This window comes from Carassius carassius, chromosome 15 (genome assembly GCF_963082965.1).
Source record: "Carassius carassius chromosome 15, fCarCar2.1, whole genome shotgun sequence".
NCBI classification, from domain to species: domain Eukaryota; kingdom Metazoa; phylum Chordata; class Actinopteri; order Cypriniformes; family Cyprinidae; genus Carassius; species Carassius carassius.
This window is the reverse complement of record NC_081769.1, coordinates 18,814,743-18,840,582: the sequence shown is the minus strand read 5'-3', so window position 1 is coordinate 18,840,582 and position 25,840 is coordinate 18,814,743. Positions and strand designations below refer to the sequence as shown.

Below are 25,840 nucleotides of genomic sequence, written 5' to 3'. Positions count from 1 at the left end.
ACTGTTTTGTTTCAGGGCTCAGAACAGAGTCAGCTGTTATGATGCATCACTAGGATGCCACAAGCTCTGGGAGCAACATCCATGAACACAGTACTGGCGTTTAGTGACCTTTACTTTGGGAACTCATTAGGCAACTGCAGTCAGCTTCAGATCCGTGTTCCCCACCGTTTCTTTTTCCCGAGGCCTTTCCTGCTACCCACACTACTTCTTCAAGAACTCCCTCATCTCTGGGGCATCGATCACATTATAGACCAGACTAATATTTCATATTCCTGCTGTACGCCTGTTCGACATATCGTTCGAAATATTCGCTCAGTTCCGAATCAGCTACTTTTTTGGAGTCTGACAGACACAGACGGTAGATGAACCCTTGATGTGGACGTGACAGCTGTCAATAATCTGCGTTTATAACGCAGGCTAATAGCGAGACTACACTATACGTTTTTTAGTAGTGTGTGAAATTAGCAATAAAGTTCACTACCACAGCTGGTGGTATATTACGCCTTACCCTGCCTATAAAAATACCCTCAGACCGAATCAGCAGACTTGCCAGTGAAATTAGTGAGGGAAAATGAATAATCATACTAATGTTCTTTCTCGTTTGCTGTAATCTCATTCAGGGGTTTGATCATTCTCAAACCTGTCGTCTGTGAACTACACGCGACAGCGAAAGGTCGCCACCCAGCGGTAATAAACTAGCTTAAAAATATCTATTGTTTTCGTGAATTTAAGCCTCCAAACAGCACTTTCAATATCATACACGTGCTATAGTTGTTTAAACAACTGAGCACAGTAAAAAGTCACTGGCATACGTTCAAGCAAACAACTACTATGTTATGAAGCTCAGTTTTACTATGTTATGAAGTTAATTTTGCTTATATAAATTGGCCATGACAGACTGTCACATTTTCAGATGTTACTTTATAGCATGATTTAGAAAATACATTAATTGTCTACAATTTTTAAATACCTCGTACATTTATCAATATTTTTGTAGATTTTGATTTTTGTGAAATTCTGGTAAATATTGTATAGTTGTTCGTAGTATTGTACTGGGAAATATTGTATAGTTGTTGGTGTCCAATCTTTATAGAAGCCTATTCTATACAGAAAATAAGCACACCTTGTATAATATATTCATTAGGTATATATTTTAAACTAAATGTATATTGGGGCCTATACATAAAAGGAGAAGATCTGAAAAAGAAATCATTCCAAGAAAACGATCAAGGATAGTTCCCACAAAGTAATGTACTCAGAAACTGCAAGTAGGGAACAATAATATTGCACTGCAATATTGAGGGTTGGAATGTGACGTAATTTTCTTCATTTTCAGTCCAATAAGATATTTCCATTCTGCTATTTTTTTTCTATAAATGTAACTTTAAATTCAGATTAATAAACCTGAATGTCTTAAAAGCTGTTTAAAAATGTAATGGAGCAGTTTCTCCCTGCTCATTTTCTGGCCGTATTTCCAAGATTATTTTATTTTTATTTTAGTAGATATCTGAATATAATTAGGTGGATTAGTTTTATCTTCTTTGGATAAAGTAAACGGAGACACAACTTAGCTCACTCTCCCTTAAATATCCTCTTCCAAATATGCTGGAAAACGCATGCCATTACGGTTCCACTATAAAACAGAACAAGTTCAAACTTTGCTGTGAAAATAAGATATTAATCTGCAGCACATGAAAAGAAAATATTCTTTACTTTCAACAGAACAGAACCAATCTTAAAATAACGTTTGAGTAGGCATACAGATGTTGGAGGCATACAGATTCACATTTGCTGAAAAGAAAGAAATGTCAGTATTGCTTTATACTTGAAGCAGTGCATCAATTAAAGGTGTCTGAACGCATTAAACATTAGCAGGGCAAATAATATTCCAAGTAACAATTTATATCCACAAAGATGCAGGTACACACACATACAAATGTGCAAATGATTGATTTGTGCCATTTATCTGCCCACTATAGCGATCACGAATCAGAATGTAGACTATTTGACTGCATGCAATACCTACCATAAGCCTCTCAAACAACACACAAGAGTGAAAACCGAGCATACACACCTCATATAAAAAGACATCCTAAAAATTAAAAGATAGAAAATAATGTTATTTCAAAGTTACGAATCAGTACAAAATATATACATACAATATACACACATACATAAACACACACCCATATATATAAACTCGTTCAGCAGACCTTATATATACATCTGTGTGCATATGTATCTGTATGTACATTATGTATACATTTCAAGCAATCTACTCCAGGTTGGATTTGGAACATCACATACTGCAAAAAAACAAAATAAAACAAAAAAATTAAAATGTATTTAAATACAGAAGTTCACGAAAGGGATTAGAGAATTTATAGTGTATGATGATCAAATTAAAGAGTGAAAGATCACCCAAAAAAGTTAAATCTGTCATTATTTGCTCACGGTCATGTCATTCTAAACATGTATACATTTCTTTATATCTCAAGAACACGACAGAAGATATTTTTAATAATGCTGATAACCAAAACCTGGTGAACATTGACTTCTTCTGTACATACAAAAACAACAGACATTTCGCAAAAGATCTTCTTTCATGTTCCAAAGAAGAAGAAAAAAATAAATAAAATCAAGCAGAATTGGAACAACATGACTGAATAACTGATGACAATTTTCTTTTCTTTTTTTGAGTGAACTAACTCTTTAAACCACTTCAATTGAATGTCTCTAAATACATGACCTGACCAGCATCACCTATCATTAATCTTTTTATTGATTAATTTTATTGAGAAACACCTAAATGTATCATGAATAAAACAGATGAGACAAAAAGAAACAGAACTTCCCTACAGCAATGTGGCCACGCATTCACCTAACACAGTATTGTGATGCTAGCAAATGGGAAAAAATGAGAGGGAAACCCACTAAAACAATTGCAACCCTGTAGTTATAGCCTTCTAAAAACAAACAAAAAACAAACTACTTCTTCATGTCTCATCAAGTCCAATCTGCCTTGGGTTTATAGCTCTGTTGCCATGGCAGCATCTGTTTCTGCTTTGTCATGATGGTTAAAGTTCAAATCCCAAAGCCACAGGCTTACCCTGGTACTCCCTCTCTACAAGACAAACCTCCAATTCTTTCTCTGTTGCTGCTGGCCACTCTTCTATTCCCTTCAGCCCTTCATTTGTTCTCTCTATCCCTAAAAGCCCTGTGCCGCGGGGTTAAAATTGTTATTTGAGCCTGAGCCGCTATTGGGGTCAACAGCGCAACCTGGTGGGCCGGGTGCCTGTCTGTCCCCGCTTCCTCCTCTTGTGTCTTCTCCCTCAAAACTTTTTTCTTCCAAGGGCTTCCCGATCCAGGCTCCATATCCATGTTGGCTCAGGGCCAGGAAGAACAGCCTCTTGGCATCCTGGAATGAAGTGGCGGCCATCTTAGCGTGGGCGTAGGACGGTTGTGCCAACAGATCGGCCCGGCCTGCATGCTGGCACAAAGCTTGGAAGAGACGGAACAGATTGGACTTGGAAACCCGCGATATCTCCATCTTGGGACTGGCATGAAAAGAGAAGAGAAATCTAGGTGTTCAAGGGTGAAGTGGTTGGAAAAATATTAGCTGGATTTCCTTTTTATCACGGTGATAAGTGACGGATGGGTCGGTCTCTCACCTGTCCACCTTGCCCTTGGTGCCATCCAGCACCTCCACAGTAAACTGGTCCGGCTGACTCCAGTTAACGCTGGACTCTTTGGTCTTACCTGTGTGGCGTGTTGAGTCATACACACTCACCCTGCCCACCTGCAAACAATATGGAAATGAAGTGAAACCCAAGTAAAAACTAAAGTTTCACAGAACTAAACGCAGTGTTTTTTGTGTGAGCGTACCTCAGGGTGGTTAAGAGTAAAGTTTGCTGGTAAACTCTTTTTGAACACGTCCCCATCTCTAGCCAATCGGCAGCATACCGCTCGAGTCAGGTGACCATGGCTGTAGAGATACCCTGAACAAACATATAAAAAATAGTTTAGGAATAAAGCTCTAACATTGAGACATTTTAATAATAATAATTATAAACATTTTATAATACTTATTACAGGGTTCCCACACCTTGAATAACTTCAGATTCAAGGACCCTCCAGGTCCAATCCCCTCAAATTCAAGGACTTAATGTGGGGACACATCTTGGTTACATCATGTTAAGCAAAAGAGCTTTTTTTCAATATTTTTTGGCAATATGACAGATCTGATATTTTATTTGTTGTATTTCTGTTTTCCATAAAACTGAAGAATATTCGGTACATCCTATACTGTATTCTAAAACGATCGAATATTAACTTTTGTATGGATTTTATTCAAAAGAGCTTAGGCTCATGTAACCAGACGTTTTAGGTTATATAATTATGCTTGTAAGTTTTTCTGGCCTCATGGGTTTACATTATCTTAACAAGCAAAGCGATTCATCATTAATTTCCGGGTGTGTCTGTGAAACATAGCAGTACCATCCTAGTAGTTTTGTGCATGCATGAATCCCATGTAGGATGACCGTGGTTGTGGTTGGTTGATGGTTAAAGTAGTGCCCAAATTAGCGAATAACCATATCCCAAATATCAATACTGAAAATGTCATTTTCGTACGTAAAATACATATTTTACAGTCACGGTTATGTCATTTTGGGTGTTTCAGAAATTTTTTTTAGGTAACAAAAAAAAAAAGATATTTCCGGGAAAAAGAGGAAATATGGTCACTCATGGCAACATACAACACAAAGTACCTCATGCGCGAAACACTTAACTTGCGCATAACTAATGTAAATCAAGCAAGCTTCTATGCATAGGCCACGAATTGTTGACCAGATGGAATTATGTTTATTTTCTTTCCAGAAAACTTGCACAAAATAAATTCAAGCACTTTCAAGGACCTGCATCAATGTATGTTTATTTTTAAAAACTTTTCAGGCCCTTGAAAAAAAAAAAAAAATTTAAATTCACAAACTTTCAAGGACCAGTGGGAACCCTGTTATCAATAATAAACATTATTTTAATAGAGATTGAATAAAATAGATCAGATTTAAACCGTAATATGACAACAATTAATTTTAAAATGATCTTTTACCTATCATTTATTATAATGCATGATCTAATGTTATTATTTAAAAAAAAATTTAAAACATTATAATTTCAATAATTTCTTTATATAATTTTAAACAATTGTAGTAATACATTATGAGTTTTAAAATGATAATGTACACATCATGTACACATATATAACATATTGTTATAGATGTACATTTTATATAATATACCAATGTATTTTGTATTTGTTTTATAATTCTAATAGTACTATATATCAAATAAATACCAATAATAAAAATACATTTTATAATGAATTTGATATAATTATTAGACATGTTTATATAATTTAATTAGCTATTTTTACCTGACCTATACATTTATTTAAATTAAACTGACCTTAAGGACTTGGGTGTAAAGCCTTTACTGTAAATATAACTAAAAATGCACATAAAAGACAGGGGTGAAAACACTGCACTTCACAACTCAAAGCATGGTGTTTACCAAGAGTGATCGAGCGCAAATACACGGGGTGGATGAAGTGGCTAAGGAGCGCCCCCTGTAGGCCGAGCACGTTCCAGCGCAGGATCTTGTCGCTGCAGCTCATGGTCCTCAGGCGCTCACCGTGCTGAATGCCATCCCAGGTGGGCACAATATCACTGGACTCCACTGGGATGGTGCCTTCGCCTGAGAAAAGAAAGGGTGGGGAATCTTAGATCATTCAAAATAATATTCAAGAACATATGAAGTGACAGATAAGCAGATAAACTTTTTACACCGTCTACAGAAGCTCTAGCAAACTAGGCATTAGCTGTAAGCACAATCTTATTTATTGCTGGAGTTACAGAAAAGTATGTCACAATACATGATGAGGCTGGTTTTTTATCTTCCTTGTCAGCAGTGTTAGACTCAACACAACAGCTACCCAAGCACAACTGCCAGCATCATGTGTCGACCTGTCAACTTAAATCCACAGGAATACATCAGCTTATCAGCTTACCTGCCAACCGTTTGGCCACGTAATAGCTTTTCTCCTATCCCACTAGACAATGGCAGTTTTGCCTGGAAAAAGGCCACACTCACGTGGCTACAGAGATAACCATAACCAGATGGCACTGATGAACACTGCTGAGTGCATCTTGGTTAAGCCAACAGTTAACACACCAGACTCAATGTACCTGAGGTCCTGGAACTACGCCACAGCATGTGTGTACAGTAGCGGTCCATTTCAAATCAGGAATTCCAAAGATTCATGTTATTTGGAGGGGTCTTTGAATTGAATTTTTATTCATTCAGAAGATCTTGATTAATCTGAAAGCCTTTGTTTGTGTATCTTTTTTTATCTCAGATGTTGTTCATAGAGTTTTTTTGGTCTCTTACCATTCTCCACCTTGGTTCTGAGCTTGCCCTGTTTAACGTTCTCAAAGAGAGGCATGTGCTGAGAGCCGTCTAATTCGGCGGCCTCGCTGCATGACTTATCGAACAGAGCGCCATCGCCACATGGAGCAGTGCTGTGTGACAAAGAAAAGAGCACACGAAAGCGGTGTCATTCATGTTTGCAGATGAATCTCGGTTCTAAAACTAGCTCGGAGGAGAGGAAGTGCAGGTCTCACCTAATATATAGATGAAAGGTGACGTCGGATTTGATCTTCAGCTTTCCATCGTCTGCCAACTCAAAAATAGTCTCATCACCAGGGCTTTCCCAATGCTTTATCAGTTCCCCGTATAAAAACCTGAGCCATACAGATTTTACAAACAAGACCCGTTATTTAGCATAGATTTAAGCTATTCTTCTTTTAGGGTGGTTGGTGAATATATATATTTTTTGTAGTAAGAATTAACAGATGATGCTTTTTACACATCTCTCCCACCTTATATATTCTCATATATAATATTCATATATATTCTCTCTAGATTTAGAACTCAAATGTACCATAATCATGGAGAAAGACAGAAAGAGAAAGACAGCAGGCATTCGAGCAGACATTCTGTCCGTCTCACAGTAACATCTGCAGAACACTAAATATAAAGTCAATATATTTATGAGCTGCTGTGAAATAAGACTCCTTCATCTTGAAGAATGAGACGGAAAAGGCTGTAGAATGAGAGGAAAAATGAATTATGCAATTGCCAGTGAGGGAGCGAGAGAGTTCTGCTGCAAGCTGATACCGGATAAAGCCTCTCCTGGAGATGATTTCTGCGTGGCAGTCATTAACGGTGTCCCCTCGCAGGCTAAGCTCCTCTCCCTTCACACAGCGGTTTCCTACAGGCGTAAGGCCACAACAATTACAGCACTTCTCTAATTACAATGCACACACATCATGTTGGCTGTGTCTGTGTGTTTGTGTGCCTGTACCTGTCCCGAGGCTGACAACTGTTCCAAGAGTATCTGTTCCTTTCCGCATCACAATGGTAGCAAGAATCTTTCTACCCAGAAGGCTGTGCTGGATGCGTGATGTGAGGGCATTAAAGCGCTGATGGCTTAGCATGGCGATCTGATCGTGCATCGTACTGCCTGACACCGGCAGCTGAAACATAAAAAAAATCGATTTTAATAATTGTCACACATCTTTCTGGAAAACGTGTGATTTCTCAAGAAATAATGTAAAACTGGTCACTAATAGCAAACTGGTTTTGTATATAATAAATAACTTTAATAAATAGGCATGCACATTATGGCATTCATTTAAAAGTATATATTTATAAATGTTTTAAAAAGGATCATTAAATGTAAATTCACTCAATAAAATATGCGATAGAACTACACATCAGGGTCAGAAATGAACACTTCCATTAAGGGCCAATTTTTTGGTCCCATGGAATTGATTTCCAGAAACATTTTTACATTCCTGAGGGCAATTTCTTTTTTTATCACCACTTTAATAATTGTATGTGTTTTCTTAATTGAAAAATTACTTAAATTTAACCCATTACTTCCATGAAAATACTTTAAACTGTTGGAAATAACAAATGACGATGTATCTTGCACATTTAAAAACAGGAGCTAACAGGCGAAACTAGTTTAGTGCACCTTATGCAAAAATTCCTGTTATAATCACTGAAGCTACAGAATTAATCTTTCATTTACATCGCATCTGCACTGTGTTGTTCAGTAGGAGGGATTTTTCAGTGCTGACTAATCTAACGGTGTATGATTGGAGATTGTATTCCTAAGCTCAACAGAAACGTGTGTACTTTATGAAAAAGGTGTAAAAAAAATATATAAAATAAAAAAACAAAATAAACAAAGATTAAACCACCTGTTGCAGTGTGTGTGAATTAAAATATAATTCCATGAATAGACACTTTTCATTTAATTTAAGGTCACATTTTTGGAGAGGCCAATTTGGAGAGTATTACATATGTAAACAACATATGTTGTTCTTTTAAGCAGCACAGTACAGATACGCTGTTTACGCTTTGAGCTGAATGTAAAAAAAAATGATTCGCGTACATATGTTGCATTCTTATGTGATACTCTACAAAATGGTGCTATAGTGTGCCCTTTAATTTTCATCTATAATTTGCAGGGTTTCATTTGTTACATTTTATTTTTGTTTATTTTGGTGGCACTTTTGACACATGCCCCTTTTAATTTCCGACCTAGCTACATATAAATGTATGTTAAGTACATGTTAAAAACTTTTAATAGGATCCAAAATTAACATTTGTTGTGGCGAGTAAATATGACTGAATTACACAAAATGAAAAAATTCAAACAAATTTGAATTCAGGGTTTTCTTACACAGAAAACAGAACAGGAACACCACTTAGCAATGTAAATGTTGCATGCAGAAAAGTTACGCAACACTGTCTTTCCATCAGAAGCTTATCTATATAGCAAAAATTTCCCAACAATTACATTTGGAAATGCTTTCAAATATTAAGACCCCTATTTATATTTAATAGCACTTTGTTAATAAGAAGTTAAATGCATAGTTAAAAGCTACTGCTAGTTTTATTATGGACTTTTGTTAAAGTTGCTGCATGTTTAATACCTCTGGCGTGAGCTCTCCAGTACGCGCTGCTTTTTCGGCTTCTCCAATGAGCACTCGTAGAGCAGCGTCCGCTGCCTCCTGCTTCCCCTGCTTTTTATTTCTTGCACAAACTGCAGGAAACCACCGCCCTCCTAATTTAGCCTGGTATGTAAACCTTAAAGAGAGAGGTAAGTTGATTTGATCTTTTTAATGTGTGGCGTGCAGCAGGGAGTCAGACACACTGAGATGGGAATCCTGCTGCTTTTGTAATAAGGACATGAAGATCACAAAAACATGACTGAGAGTAAGAGTGCGCATGTACTTGGGCTCGTGCGAGGGTCCAGACTGGCCCACCAGGCGGATCTCAGCAGCAAAGCCTCGAGCACGGGCGTACTCGAGCAGGCCGGACACAGCGTTGTTGTTCAGGTAGTTAATAAGGTCACCCACACCTGCTTCATGGGCCGCCTGGAGCTCAGCTGCCGTCAGAGGGGGTAGCGAGGGGCATGCGGGAATCGCTGGCTGAGACTCATTGTCTCCCACAGGGCAGAAAGTACCTGGAGGCTAAAAGAGAAAGACTGGGTTTAATCTACCAGCACAACAAATTCTCCTTTTCCTGTCTTTCAAAAAGTCCTCTTTTCATTCTTGTACTGTCTCCAAACTTCTCTTCACCTTGTTGAGATGTAGTAGTCCATCTCCCATCAGCTCTTTCATGGCCTCCTCCGCTGCCAGCTGCTTCGCTGCTTTCTTACTGGGTGCTGAGGCTTCTTGGAAGATACGTTCCCCAACCTTTACGCGGAACATAAACCTGACACAGGAAGTGAATAAAAAAACAAAAAAAAAGACGGTGCAAGAAAAGACTGAATCCTCCAATCATAGTTTCACACAGAACACAATGAAACTGAATAAATCAGCATATTAGAATGATTTCTGAACAATCACAGTTGTCTGCTTCTTCAACTATTCAAATGTATAACTTATTTGTTGCTGCAGTAAAACACACTGAAACATTGAGAATGACAACTAAAAAAAATGAACTTATGCAAACAATCATGCTGTCATTTCATGATTTTGCCTACTGGAGCTAAAATATATTTTTGTCTGGTAATGCTAATTTGGCAGGCAGTGCTACATTTGCATCAAGGCCAGTAATCAGAGCCACTCTTTTACTAAAGGCCATGAATATCCACTGAGACATGAGAGAACTCTAGTATGAATGAAATCCAATACCAAGATTTCTCATTGGGACATTTGTCACTTTTGTTTTCAATCTGCTATTCACATATCTAATATCTGAGAAAATACAGCTACCGCATCTTAAGAACTGTAAATTACTGAGCATAAAGTAAAACAAAAGCTTTTTCTCAATAGAGATCAAGTTTCACTGATCTGTATGTGTTTTGTGTTGTAAATTAGGGTCTGAGCGTTGGTACAACCTTTAGGAAGAGCAAATTTGTCTATAAAATAATATTGCTTTTGGAAATTCAATAACACATTTGATATCTCATATTGCTGCTGCTAAGATATTCAGGGTAAAAAAGACAAGGCAGAAAATCACATTGGGAAATAAAATTATGAGTGTCTAACAATATAATTTTTAATAAGCGCTCAATTTAAAATTTTTAACTTAACTTTGCACAAAACGCTCCGAGGTCACCGTAGCTACTCTAAAGCATGCATACAGATTATATGTAAACCTACTAGACCATATCATGATTTTAATATTATTTTCATACTTTTATAAGAAGAGAACCCAATTTAGGAAAACGATGTAAAATAAACAAAAGAAAAATAAATTTTAAAAAATATGAAGAGTTTGGTTCCAAAACGCTATAAATCCAAAATTGTTATATTGAGATAAAAGGCATTTTCTTTCCCAAAAGACTGTTTGGATGAAAACTGTTATTTTCTGTTTCAAACTGTAATATATCATTATGAGTTTGTAATAACATAAAAAAATCAAATCCATATTTTGATTTTAAACATTTATTAAACGAAGACATTTTTTTTTCTCCAAAATGCAATATATCCATAACACGTTTTTCCCCAAAATGCTACAAATCCATTTCATCAACAAAAACTCACTTTCTGTATGAAATTGAGCAAAGACAAACAATAAATAACAAGGAAAGGTTGTCTATACATATGACAAACCCCAAAACTTGAACAACATCACTTATATTAAGCCATTAAACCAATTTTTAAAAGTACATTCATCTCGCTGCCTTTTTCAGATTGCATTCATTTCAGTCTGATATTAATGCTGTTAATAGCAACATTTCAAATTCATCCTGAACTCATACGTAACATTAGAGCAAAATTTTGTTTCTGTTGCATTCATCTTGTTATTCTGTACACTACAATCATTAAATTTTCAAAAGAATGTACGAAACTGTACAATTATAAGGTTAAATAGTATTAAATAGAAAGTTATCTATACAAGTCCCAAAATTGGACAACAGATTTCTAAAAAAATACATCCATCACAATGCTTTATAAAAACATGTTCATAAAAACAATATTTCTGTGTCATTAAAAAACATAATATTTCTGTGCAAAATATAACTTTAAATAAACAATACATCTGTGTGAGATTGTGCAACATAACTAGGCTATAAGCAACCATGACAGTCGATTTACATAATGCCAACTTGAACAAATTTCTTATAGTGGAACACAGATATATGAAATACATTAATCATGTTGTAGTGCATGTTATTTATTTATTTATCTATTTATTTATTTATTTATCTATCTATTTATCTATTTATTATGGACAACTACAATTCAGTGCCATTGTGAAGTGCCATTATCTAGACACACCCAACCAAACACAGACTTTCTCCGCACTCACTTAACTCCTCCTCCTGTTTGCTCAGGTCTTTCTCACACACACGTGTTCACACACACTTATTATGCACTGAAACAGTGAACTCAAAAGGCACAATCGGCAGAATTATTCTTCAGGGCTGTCACGGTCGGCATCATTTACAATGAGTGCTCTATCATAGAAGGCACGCACAGTGTCACTGGCACCAATTTCAGCAAGCAAGTTAAGCACATCCTTTCTTTTTGCATCCTTCACTGTGCTTACATTTGGGAGCTGACTCGGCTTGAAGTTTGCCCAGTTCAGTCCTCGCTTCAAAACCGAGTGATAGCAGAAGTCACTGTTGTACACAGTCTTGAATCCAAGTTTGTCATTCCTGAGTTCCAGCATTCTAGCATCACTGAGCTTGAATGACTTCTGTGGCTTTACAAAAACCTTCTGCTTCTTTCCCACAGACGACACGACCACTGGCTCCTCAATACCATCAAAGTTATTCATTTTAGTAGCCTATATAAAAACTTAAAAGTCTGAGGCGAGTGTTTACTGGCCTCTACTGACAGGGTGCTGCCATGACAGTTTGCGTCATGGAATGGTGCGCTGTGATTGGTCGAATGGAACTGTAAGGCTTTGCGGAAAAACAGGACTGGCGTTTGTCTCTGTTTGAGAAAAAAGGGAAGAAACAGGGCAGCGAAACACGGCGGATATCGCGTTTTGTTAAAAACTGATTATCGAACTTTGAATAGAGAGTCAATGGGGAGCTTGTTTTGGCGGTAACTCGTTTTTTTTTCAAAATTGCCGTTTATCGCATTTTGGAACCAAACTCTTCATATATACTGATAAAATAACATTTTGGGCGAGGATTACTCAAAGCAGACATTGTATTTTATAGGCAGCAAAGTCACATCGTAGGGGCAAAGGGAATTAAGGACACAGAAGAACACAGATAGCAGGAAAGGGGAACAGAAAAAGAGTCTGGGAAGAGAAAAGAATAGCACTACCAAAACAACAACATAAAGCTCAGTAGGTTCATTAACTGCAAAAAGGGGAAATTGTATAAAAAAAAAAAAAATAAAATAAAAAAAAAAAGGAGAGTAAAGGACTTTAAGAAAGAGTGAGAGGGGAAAACAGATCAGTACAAAAAGCGTGTGACTTTCTGTAGCAGGATTAAAGAGATGTAACCTAAAGGCCTTTACTGTGGGATGTGTTTTACCGTGGATCATGGGGTGGCCCTTCCTGTCCTGTCTTGATAAACTGGATGGCATGCCCACTGCGCTGGCTATGCTCCATTAGGACAGATACAGGGTTCTTTCCTCCAGGTAAAGACCGAGCCAGAGCCTGGGGCGGAGTATCCGTACCACCCTTTAGAAATGAGACAAAGAGAAACTAAATGTATTTTTATATACAATATTTTGTAACCACTCAAAACTGCTATGAGAGATTAAATGAATAGGTTTCATGCAACTTTGACAATGAAAACCAAAAACAAACATACTTGCATATCATCTGCCAGGTAGGTGTTTGACTCCGCACTCTCAATACTCTGTTCTTCCTCTTCGCCATCACCTGCTCCGTCCGTCTCCTTCCAAAGAATCTTCAGGGTTATGGCTGCGGCATCTTTTTTGGCCACTTTTTTGTTTGGACCCTCAGTCGGTGGAAACATACGACCATCTAGCATGACCTGCATCCGAAACCTGGAGACGAAAAGAAAAACCTCAAGCTATAAATCCATGAAAACACGGTCACTGTGTTTTTACTAATTCTTAATCCTGCAACCCCATTTCACCAAAATTCACTTAGCAAGAGAATTTCTGTAGCATCTCCAAAAAGCCTAAATATCACTGCTGTGTAGCCATTTCCAAACATACTCTCTTCCAAAAAAGCTGGAGGCTTTAAACACAGAAAAAGGAATGCTCAAATGCACCCGTAAACAAGCTTCTCGTCAACTAACCTGGGCTCATGTGAGGGTCCAGACTGGTCCAGAAGTAGGAATTCACAAGTGTGTCCAAATTGCTGAGCAAACTCCATCAGTCCGCTAACTGGGTTCTTACTGCGGGCCTCTTTCAGTTTATGCAATCTGCTTGACTCCAGGCTCTGGGCTGGGTGAAGAGGAGCAGCCAATGAAACGGCAACCTCAGAGCGAATCGTGTTCAGGAATTCTGGAATGTCGTCAGATGCCCACTGTGAACGTTCTCCTCCATTACTGGCCATATCCTGATAGTAGGAGAACTGATGGGAAGGAGGTTGGAAGTAGTGGGGTGGAAAGGAAGGTTCACTGGGTTTGGGTGGCATCACCTCAAGGCCAGGCATGTCAAGCTCTGTGTTGTTGCCTAAAATCTCATCCAATAGATTTTCACCACCATCCATCGGCTCCGTTGCAGTACCACTTAAAAACTCAAGTGTATCATTTACGCTTGCAATCGCTTCTTTTGCAAAGTTTAACATCTCTGCACTGTTTTCATCCTGTTTTGCATTTGCAGCGACTTTTCGTTGGCGGTCCATCTTTTCCTGCCGGTGTACACTAAGTGACCAGGTATGTGGTGTAACTTCAGAGTCACGCCTTACGTCACCTTGTTTCTCCATTGCATAGAGTGTGGGATTTACTTTCTTTGCACTTCGCAGGCCAAGGTTCTTGGCAATCACAAGCGCATTGCTTGTACCTGCTTCGTAGAGGTACTGTAGGATCTTCTCTTTGCTATCTTTAGTATCGGCCATTGTTGGCAAGGTTACTGACTGCACAGAAGGTAAAAGAGTCTTTTGAACCTGGTCAGGAAGCAACGTTTCACAGGTATCTTCCCCTTCTGAGTCCTCTGACTGGTCAGTGGAATGGCTATCAGCCTCAACAAGGAGCTTTGATGCAGAGGGAGCACTGGTGCTGATGAGATCCCCGGTAGCCTCTTGGTTTATGGATGACTTCTGACCTGGCTTTGTCTCAGAATCCTTTGAAAACTGTGTTTGGTCTCTCTCTTTGATGGGCTCACTGTCCTTTTCCTTGCGGAGTCTCCACAGAGGAGGAATCTCACCTTGTTTTACTGCTTGGTTTGTCCTTAAGAGGGCATATAAAGCCTTATTAACAATCTTCTTGGGAAGCCCAAGCTTTTTACCCAAGACCCTGGCCTGAACTGTCTCGTCTGGCCCAAGTGACGTCAAAAAAGTGAAGACCTGTTGCTGGATCTCAGGGGTCAAATACAGAGACTCTCTGACCGAGCTGGAAGAAATGGAAACGTTGCTGGCAAGGCTACTGCAGGACGAGGTGTCAGAGGTGTCTACCCTTGTTACCCGGTCACCCAAACTCAGATTATGAAGGTCTGAGGACACATCATCTACCTGTGTATTCCAGTAGTGTTTAGTGTATTGATTGGGATAATACTGTCCCTTCTGGAGATAGTGATTCCAGTGTGACTTTCTTTTAGGTCCAGGTGTATTTCCAAAGTTCTGCTGCCTTTGCCAGTTTCCTTGGCCTCTGCCGTAGCCTTCTCTTCCTCCAAAACTGCTACCACTTGATTTGAAGTCACGATAACCTGCCTGGTACTGGGTAGGCCCAGTAGAGACCTCTTCCCCTAGGTTTGAGGTTTGGGATCCAAGCTGCTGGGGTGCTTTAAATTGCGGAGCCTGTGCACTCTGCCCCCTGAGGAACTTCACCTGGTGTTGTCGGAAGCTTAGACTATTTGAGTCGAAGATCTGATCACTGCCGTGCTGAGGGGATGCCCACAGGGGTGGATCAGAGGGGCTAGGATGAAAAGGACCACCACGTGGAGGCACGCGAGGAGCAGCTGGGCGGGTGGAGTAAAGGGAAGCGTGAGGATAACTGTCAGATACACAGTCTGGGCTTTGGACACGAAGGTGACTAGTAGTTTGGTGGGTATGAAACCGAGGTTTTCCCTGTTGGGGAGGGAGATAGAATCGCTGACAATCTTTGTGAAACCCTCCTCTACCTCTGCTCATAGCGCAGGGGTGGGAGGTGAGAAGGGCCTAGCGTCTGGCTTGGTGAATGGGATGGGTGCACGTTTTAGGATGAGTCTCAGCTGTCTGGATGTAACGTCACAACAATACCAAAGGCTTAGTCTGTGCACTGCATCTGCAGAGAGATAGAGAACAACAGAGAAATCCATGAAAAAATGCAAAGGGGAAACAGGCTTTCTGATGTCGCAGTGTCACAGTACAGACACACAAATCCCATTAGGGCTGTCACTTTTTATTCGATATTCGAATATGCATTTGAACATGACGTGAAATATCAGTGATCGAACTATAAATAAAATATCCGGTTTTTAAAATGCCATGTGTATCGCATTTTTTACAGTCTATGATTAGACCATTTGTTTTTTTATTTTATTCTTTGCCATCTTATCCAGTAGAGGGCACTCTAGACTAGGGCTGAATGATATTGGGAAAAAATGACATTGCAATATTTTATTTTTCTGCGATATATATTGCAATATGAAATCTAATCTAATTTTTTTTGCAAACAAAAATAGGGTGAGCACACTTACATTCTCATTTTAAATGATTTAAACATCGACACCATCGTGTCAATTGATTAATATGCGCGAAGGAGAGAGAGCAAGACAGCCCTCTTGTTGTTTGAAGACGGTGAGCTTGCGGCCGGGGCTCGCTCGCTCTCTCTCTCTCTCGCTCTCTGTCTCTCTCTCTCTCACGCCCTCTCTCTCTCGTGCGCTCCCTCTCTCTCTCCGCGAATCACATTCGTCAAGGGCCAGGGAGCAGCTGGCCTGTACAGTTAATGAATAACGGATCAACTACGACAGCCTACATCGCACATCCTGCAATGTGACTATCGTGGATTCGTACATCGCGATATCAATGCTTAAACGACACATCGTGCAGCCCTACTCTAGACGTATTGTAGTGTAGGCCCATGACCAAATCAAGCGAATAAAAGCTTTAAGGCAGGCACGTCTGTGCGCTCCGAACGCGTGTTCTCCACCGCGGGGAACATTGTAAATAAAAAGAGAGCCGCACTTGATCCAGATCAAGTTGATAGACTGGTGTTTCTTGCAAACAGTATTAAGAAATGAATTAGGCTAGGCTATATGCCTTACTCCTGCTGATGTTTAAGTTGTCACGTTATTGTTTGTGCCTGTTCTGAATCGATTTTTCTTTTCTTTTTTTCATTTAGCCTAATGTTGTGGGATATGCATAGTGGCACTTCATATAAATTGATATTCTAAGTTGATAACCTGCTGTTTCAAACATTAAGTAAAAAAAATAAAATAATCCAGATAGCCCTGTTTATGACTCACTGTTAAACATTTGTGATTGAATCTCCATTAGGGGCCGTTCACATATCACGTCTTTTGCACGCTCATGTTCGCTATTTTCAATGTAGGTGCGCGGTATGCGCGCTCATAATGGAAGCGACGTGCACGCGGTGCGACGCGCTCATTTTTTCCAGGCGCGTCCGCACCACATCGAGTTAAAACATCTCAACTTTTCAGAGAGCCGCAAGCGCACCGCAGGTCATGTGACAAGAACTAAACATTCAGCTTCATCCTTTCCGTAACAACATTGAAAGCTCAGCCAAGATGAAGGAACAGCTGACAATAGCTATATATGGATTGCCATTTTGAAATAAATTTAGTAGCAGAGCTACTTCAAGCGATTTTCAGTGCTGCAAATACATTTATCCTTTGCTGAAATTTTCGCGTCTTCATGGAGCGAGTAGGTCATGGTGGCTTAGCAACAGCAGACGCCTCAGGAGTGCAACTGCCTGAGCGCTTTGGAGAAGGAGACAGTGGCGCGCCGGGGAAGTAGATATTCGAATATATTTGAATACATTGCATGATATTCGATATCCATTCGAATTAGATTTTTTCAAAAGTGACAGCCCTAAATCCCATCGGCACATTTCTTGGCAACCCAGTAGACTGTAATTTGAGGACTCTGTAAAAGGCTTGCAGATTAATTATTCATGCTTATTGTGACACAACCAATTTATTTCTGGCTTATCGAGTAATTTGCAGATCCTTATGGTGAGAGAAAGTGGTCATGGGTATTAGAGGAAAGTACATATATTGAGAGTATGGCTTTTTTTTTTTTTTACTAAACTGGCCAAACTTTAGTAGATGTCAGTGAACCTAAGACTAGTTTAGAAAATGCAGTACTCAGCAGCCTAGTGTAGGTCTGGTGTACATCACTGAGAGTTTAAAATAAGTTGCTTATTAAGACTATACAGTCCTCATAATACAAAAAGGTCAATGGGCAGCACTTAGCCAGCAAATACATTTTTTATAATGGTTTCAGGCAACAATAGCACAGAAAAATAACAAGGTTATGACACATTACATAAGGCAAAAAGCTAAAACGTTACATTTCTAAACATACTTTTTCCACTTTACTATTTGTTCGAACACCAGTGTGCTGGGGTGTAATGGTTCAAGTTTCTCTCGGTTCGGTGCATATTCCAGTTTTGAAGTAACGATTCTGGTACAGTCCAGTTAAGAGGGAATATTCTTAAAGTGAAAGTACAAATTTCCATAAGAATATTAATTTGTAAATAAACATTTTAACTAGGGATGTCCAGATCCGATCACGTGATCGGAAATCGGGCCCGATCGCGTGGTTTCACCTCCCGATCAGGACTCGGATATATATATATATATATATATATATTCTCATTAATTTTTAACATCTTTTGTTATGCGGTGGCACAGAGTTAGACCCTTTTGACTCCACACAGAAACAGCGACGCGTGCGGCATGACATCACTTTGTTTTCAAGAGCTTTATTCTGCTGATATTTCATTCGGACTCAGGATACAGCGAGATGAACATCACAGAGCGCTAAACTCTCATGCAGTGTGTGTTTCATTCATACTCGAAGCCGGAGCGCGCTCTCGCGCTGATATCAGGAAATTCCTAATATGGACAAAAGCGTCCAGCTATGCTGTGGTGCGAACAGGAAAACAGAAACTTATGCAAACACGAAGACGTTAATATACGATCACGACAATAAATTGTTCTTCAAGTCATCTCCAGCAGGTGATAAATAAAGTATGAACAATGCAGTGCTGATTGACATAGTATTTATTACAGTATAGAAACTATTCTGCATTATTATGTGATAAACAGTGTTTGTAGTATATAAACAAATCATTATTATTTGTTATTGTCTAGCATTTATAGATTTCTAAGCCAATTAAAAGCTAGAAATTAGAGAAAAAATAAAGTTGCCTATACTACCAGTCAGAAGTTTTTGAACAGTAAGCTTGTTAAGTTTTTTTTTTTAAGAAGTCCCTTCTATTAACCAAGCCTGCATTTATTTGATCCAAAGTACAGCAAAACAGAAAGATTTTGAAATATTTTTACTAGCCTATTTAAAATAGCCGTTTTATATTTGAATATATTTCCAAATGTAATTTATTGAACATCCTGGATCTGTTTTTTCGCTCTTCTTTATTCTTTTTTTATGTATTATAGAAGTATCGGATTGGGACTCGGTATCGGCAGATACTCAAAATCAAATGACTCGGACTCGAGGACAAAAAACCTGATCGGGACATCCCTAATTTTAACTTAAACACCTGCATTCTTTTGCTACACCCAGGGCCAATTTATTAAAGATGACGTCAATTCATGTCAAATCACATTTACAGAATTTGTGTAGCATTTTACGCAATAGATTGTTTTAAAGCAAGCAGCTTTACAGTATTAACCATGAAAAAGTGACAGTGTAGATTTCAATTAAAATTACAACTATTTTCTGCTATAAAGCAGCTCACCAGGGTAGAACTACTAATGTTAAAAAAATGTATTAGTGAATGCAAAAAATCCAAAACATATTACATTAGTGATGTGTGCAAAGATTAAAGCTTGATCTCACTGGACTGTATTGAATATCATAATATAAAGTAGACCTATTTTAAGAGAGATAATCTTTACACCCCTAAAGTGTACAATTAAATATTAAAATCTTTTTATTATAAAAATCACATAACTTATCTCACAGCCTTCCACCAAATACCAAGACAGACAAGAGGCAATTCCACTCAGAGCCTGGCTTACCGTGACCCTGATGCAGCTTCAAACATAACTTCAGACATAACAGCTTACTCTCTAAATAAACTGAAGAGAGAGAGAGAGAGAGAGAGAGAGAGAGAGAGAGAGAGAGAGAGAAAGTGATTTAGCTCGCTCACATTCCACGTGCTGCTCCATGTGCATTAGGAGAGGATACTTGTGGATGCTGGAGTTTTGGTGTTCTTTTATCAGATATTTTATCTTTATATTCCTATATTAAAGGGACCATCCATTAAAAAATATACTTTATTATTAACATACATCAGAAGGTAATTCTATTAAATCATAATACTTGCATGGTATTTTCAAGAACACCATGATCTTACCACTTGCTCATAGCTCACACTAACAAAAAAAGGTACAGTAACAAATACATCTAAAATGGTTTAGCTTGGAGGATCCTGTAGAATGTTTAGAGTATAATTTTTTTTAAGTCTTTAAAAGTGCACTGAAGTAGATGTGTTATTGCACTTAAATCACTTATTTTATTTTAAAGTAGTATGGATGTGATTTCTATACATTAGCATAATAAGATTCAATTTTTTTTTAATCATTTATGTGCACAGCGATTGCATAAGCCATTTCTTACCTACAAAACAACTGCATATCCTCCAAAGATTAAAGCTTGATGAATCAAAATGACTTTTCTACAACCTCTTAAGATTTTAAACATTTCCATGACTTTGGAAAACTGAAACTGGTCTGCTCTTACAATTCCTTCATATTTCCAGGTCTTCTGTGACCATAGGAAGTTCAGAAGAACCCTGTATGCAACAGATATATTATATCACCCAAAGGCACAAGTGGGACCTAAAAAGATGAAAACAGCAGGGTGTTTATTACAAAACTCTTGTATCTAAAGCCTTTAAATCTTTACAATGATTTACAATTCCTAGTTCTAGTTCAGATACTGCAGTTCGGTCACTTTGACAGCTTAGAACAATATATAACCTACATTAGTGAAATCCCGTTCAGAAGAACCCAACACAAGAGGTCATATGAAAAAAAGTTAACATACCTCAAAAACAACTGAAGATAAAAGATCATTAAACTTGACGCAGACTTCCCAAACGAGGCCCAAACTCATGCACTGACTAAACACTGTGAGACCTGCACTTGAACCAGACCGACCACACTCCAGCAACTTGTCTCCGTTCGCCTTTTGCAAGTGTTTGGGTCAATAAACTCCACTAGACGAGATGATCCCGAGACATGTCTTTTGGAGAGCGGGTTTGGAAAGTGATATCAGCAATGAAAGGAAAAAAGAAAACGCGCGTAAATCCGGAATGTTGCGAACTAGGTACAGATCACATTAGGTTTCGCTTTCCATTCTTCAAGCTTTTAATACTGCTACAAGCAACTTACGGAAAACACGCATTACTCTAAACTGACAGCAGGGGGCGCTATTAGTCAAAAGCACTCGAAAGTTATTTCAGCTTCACAAACTGTAATTACACCATTTATTATAATTCTAAGACAACCGAGTAAAACTTGTCCGATTATGTATCTATATAGACCAAGCAATCATCCCTGTGAATATAAAACCTGAAAAAAACTCACGTGGGACGACTGAATTCATATTACTGCATATCAGTTAACAGCACGACATATTAATACTGCATCGCACTACTCATTTTATCATAGCCGTTGAACTATTGGTTTCGTTTCAGATTTCACCAGCCAGCAGACTGAAAGCAAGCCTCCACCTGCGACCCTCTCAGATGCATAATACATGAGGTTACAGTAGCGTGACCGACATGACACTGCACTGCAGTTTATAACCTCCTCCCGAAGCGTGAAAAGCAAAACAGCGTCTTCAGAAGCGCGTGAGTGCGAAACGCTTCTGAGGATGCACGTGCCTCGACTTCGCTCCCCTAAAAGAAAAAGTCCCAAATAATACAGGTCATGTACGAACTAATGTCCCCCAGGGGCGCTTAACAGCCCGGTTTATCCATCCAAAACACACAGTCACGCAAAGTTGCAACTTCTGTAGCTCAGGGCTTTAGGATACACAGCATCAAAGACACTGCTTTCATCACCATATTCAGGAGATAATCTATAACAGTGTTCTTTCAAGCTCATTTTAATCTATTATTAATATTATATGCATGTTTGTTTTTTTAACGTTCCGTTACTGCATTTGTGTGTGTGTGTGTTTTGATGCATTGTTAAATTAAGAAAAAAATTTGTACCAATAACGTATCTCGAAATTAGTGTCGTTATACTGTGTTGGTACTACGGTAAAGTGACTGTATTCGGTGATATTACAGTCCTTTTTTGTTACGGTCCAGCATCTCTGTCAGAATTTGAATATTACAATACACAAATCAATAGTTTCAATAAATAAATGTATCTAACGTTAGTCACTGACATAATAGATAGCAGACTAACTTACATAAATCGATGAAAATGAGTAACGTTACGTTAACGTTAAATTAAAAACACTCGTAGAAAAAACATTGTGGTATTATGGTTACATGGTAATTTCATAGTTTTGTTTTTGCTCAACACAGACATGTCTTTATTAAGTAGCCATGTGCATAGTCTTATTTAGCTAGTTTAAACAAGCCCTTTAAGTAAAAAAAGAGGGAAAACTACTTGCAAGGACACCGGAGGTTGATCAGCTTACATTAATATATCGCGGCAAGTAACGTTAAGAAAATACAACCTGCTACTCGCTTAATTTATCTGCAAGCATGCAGCAGGAAAATACTACAAGAACCTAAATAAGGAAAACGTTTACAGTAAGGATTTGGTATTTAACGCGACAGTCAGCGATAAAACAGGGATTGGAAAGCTTTGACGCGTCTCTCTCACTCGAGAACAATACAGTTCCTATTCAGTTCCGGAAACGCAATAAAATCCCAAATAATTAACAGCTATATACATTTCAGGGAGTAGATATACTTACATGCGCAGACGAGGTACACTGTCCTGCAAACGTCCCAGCAAGAGGCCACATGCAGAAAACAGAGCGCTGGTGAATGACAATGAAATATGGCGCGTCGCTGCGACGGTGTTTTTGACGCTCTCTGATGACGTAGCATTTCGCAATAAACCCGCAATGTGATCCTAAAAGCATTCTTTCACATTACTCTGTAACATTCTCTCTTCCATCTCCTTGTCTGGGTGAATTGCTTATTAGAGATCATAAATGTAATAACAAATATATTAGAAATGTCTTCATTAATAAACTTCATCCAAATAGAATTAAACGATATTATGTTTTCAAAGAATTTAACCCTAAAGAGGTGAAGGATATGAGAATGAATTATCTTACCTTTCCAAGTCTCCCTAAAGTGAAAGAGCTTCATTTTAAAATAATAAATGATATATACCCGTCTAAGGAACTTCTGAAATCAAAATTTGATATTGGAGAAAACTCTTGTCAATTCTGTGATAGTGATATTGAAACCACTGAACATATATTTTTTAATTGTAATTACTCAAAGTTGTTTTGGGCTCAATTGTGCAGTAAAATGTCATGTGTAATTACATGGGTAAATCCCCTTGAATACAAACAAATTAAGTTTGGTGTGCTTAAGAAAGACTATTCACAACATTACTTGATTAACAACCTTTTTGATGTTGCTAAAAACCCCTCCATCCTTTCCTCACTTTTCTAATGAACTTAAACTTTTTGCTGCTTCTCTTGATGCTCTCTCAAATGAAAAAGCTACTGCAGTTGCCAGCTTCTTCAGTGAACTAAGTGCCCAATAACTACTTGCTACCCCTTGTAAGAAATTAGCTATCTATAATTGCATTTTTATTTTATTATTATTATTATTATTTTTTTTTTCCTTCTTTCTATTCGTGATTGTGCATTTAATGTATTACATAACTATTACATATTGTATTTGCAACTATGTCTGCCTCGAAGAATTGTTAATATTGTTCATTCAGTACCTATTTTGTATGTACGTTTGTTTGCTAATAAAAAAAAAATAAATAAAAAAAGTGATCCTAAAAGCACGATCGGTTGTTTGAAATATGAAATAGTTATTTGTGTAATGCATGACTTGAAACTTATTTATGCAGGACTGCCAACACTCAAACATTCAGAGTGAGACTCATTTTTAGTGATTGTAAAGTAAGTAAGGGCTATTTTGCGCACTTTCTAGGCTAAATATAATCCGCTCATATTTTGAATAAAAGTTTTGTTTTTCGTTTAGCTAAGGGCTATTTCTGGAGATTCCTCTCATAAATGCGGGATTCCCTTTTTTAATTGAAGAAATAACAGATGTTCAAGCAATGCAGACTTACAGATAAATAGAATATTTGAATTTTCGTGTCAAATATTTTTTAAACGCGATTACAATTATTAGCTAATGACTAACTGTTAAATTTTGCAGGTCTTTCGCTGTAGATTGCTATTCTTGTTGTGTGTAATAAAATGTAATCATTTTGTAGCATTGCAACAGTTACATGGTTTTATAATAAAAACACAGCATGACATAATGTTCAGATGTCAGACAAAACTCTGCTGACAAGTGTTTTATATATATATATATATATTTTGTATAACAATTTGTGAAGTTGAATAAATACATATAATATGATTTTGAAATGAATGAAATTTTTAACAAAATAAAAATGATAAAAATAAGTAAATGAGATACAACTAGTTCAAACAAGTAACTACATTAAAAAAAATTATATAGGCTACACATTCAGGTAATAAATAAATAAACGTGTGCAGGAACTAAAACACACAATAATGAATTTTTACAGGAAATAAATATGAATTATTCCATAGTATTAATTGGGTCTTTATAAATGAGTCTATATATCTGCCTTTTGAATAGGATGGTATCCATTGCTGAAGAACAATCATATTTAGGGGTTCATGTTATCTAAATGATTAAAAACCCCTGTTCTGGAGGTGTTTATCCTGACTGACTTCTTCAGTCTGATTTGATGAGCAACCCTAACCAGACATTTACAAAGGTGTACATGACAGACTTGGTTACTACTTAATAGACCGGTATAGGTTTGGGTGACAGGTTGAACTTCCTCAGCTGGCAAAGTCAAAACGACCCATACTAGTCCTGATGCTCATGCTGCTGCTGAAGTGACACAAGCCGGCTTGCGTTTCAGGCCCCATTTGTTCTTTAATTGTTAAGTGCCTGATAAAATCACCAGGGTGAAGGTCAGTGACATGACCCACAGAGAGCAACACTACTGTTACTAATCCCATTCACAATTTATACGGCTACTAAATTATTTACGCATTGGCACCTCGTGCCCACATCTTTCTGATGTACTTGGATTATTCCCCTCCACCTCTAAAAACATCTGTCACTGGTTCAGACAGGCCTTATCTCACTGAGAGGCCACCAAAAGGGTAAAACAAAGGCACACAGACAGAGCCATTGAGTCAATAAATCAATTTATTTAAAAGAATATGTTACATTTAATTATAATGCTGTGACACAACATTTTGCTTTTACATTGTCGTGTCAACTTGAAATTTTCATTTTTAAAAACCTTCTCTATTCTGTTTGTCTTGCTTTTTTTTTTCTTTCTTCTATGCGGTATGTGCCCTACATTGCATTTCTGGTTTAAACTACACCTCGGAGTCACTTGGTAAATGTATTTGTGCCTTATTTTTGAAAAGGTTACTCAAAAACTCACACTGCTGAAAATACTGTACACAGAGATATTAGTTTCATATTCAAATAAATTAAAGTTACACCAGAGCAAATGAACGGAGATAATGGAGGAGTTAAGAATGAGAGGGGAAAAGATGAAACAGACAAATATAAAGGTCTCATCTTAAAGTCTAGGCCATCTGACAAAGGAAGAAGAGAGATTTGAACCATATATGCTTGTACAGAGGCTTTGCATGAATCTGTGGAATCCTATGAGAACCAACATACTGTTATATAGAACAGCTATGGTAATCCAACACAATCACATCCGCTGATCGTTCGGTTCATAAT

General features: G+C 37.8%; 1 protein-coding gene across 3 annotated transcripts; it reads right to left on the bottom strand.

Annotated features, from left to right (window-relative positions):
* Positions 1-1,694: 1,694 nt before the first annotated feature.
* On the bottom strand, positions 1,695-22,944 carry adar (adenosine deaminase RNA specific). 3 transcript variants are annotated; one of them, XM_059567766.1, is made up of 16 exons: positions 22,810-22,925; positions 21,459-21,772; positions 13,817-15,943; positions 13,361-13,559; positions 13,079-13,227; positions 9,714-9,849; positions 9,367-9,605; positions 9,066-9,219; positions 7,424-7,595; positions 7,237-7,330; positions 6,681-6,800; positions 6,448-6,578; positions 5,572-5,754; positions 3,886-3,998; positions 3,672-3,799; positions 1,695-3,557 (listed from the first exon to the last, which is right to left on the bottom strand). In XM_059567766.1, exons 3-16 carry the CDS (start codon positions 15,808-15,810, stop codon positions 3,209-3,211), a joined length of 4,161 nt encoding a protein of 1,386 aa, XP_059423749.1. In that variant the 5' UTR covers positions 15,811-15,943; positions 21,459-21,772; positions 22,810-22,925; the 3' UTR covers positions 1,695-3,208. The 3 variants fall into 3 exon arrangements, with proteins under 3 accessions (XP_059423749.1, XP_059423747.1, XP_059423748.1); XM_059567764.1 differs by lacking the exon at positions 21,459-21,772 and having other exon boundaries at positions 22,810-22,944; XM_059567765.1 differs by lacking the exons at positions 21,459-21,772; positions 22,810-22,925 and adding an exon at positions 20,917-21,226.
* Between the last annotated feature and the right edge of the window lie 2,896 nt (positions 22,945-25,840).

Bases quoted from the DNA above. Each gene is read 5' to 3' on its own strand.
- adar (XM_059567764.1), bottom strand. From the start codon at position 15,810: ATGAGCAGAGGTAGAGGAGGGTTTCACAAAGATTGTCAGCGATTCTAT. The intron at 9,606-9,713 runs GTGAAGAGAAGT...TTTCTCTTTTAG, and splicing joins GACTACTACATCTCAACAAG to CCTCCAGGTACTTTCTGCCC. The intron at 7,596-9,065 runs GTATTAAACATG...TTTATGTTTCAG, and splicing joins CTGGAGAGCTCACGCCAGAG to CTGCCGGTGTCAGGCAGTAC.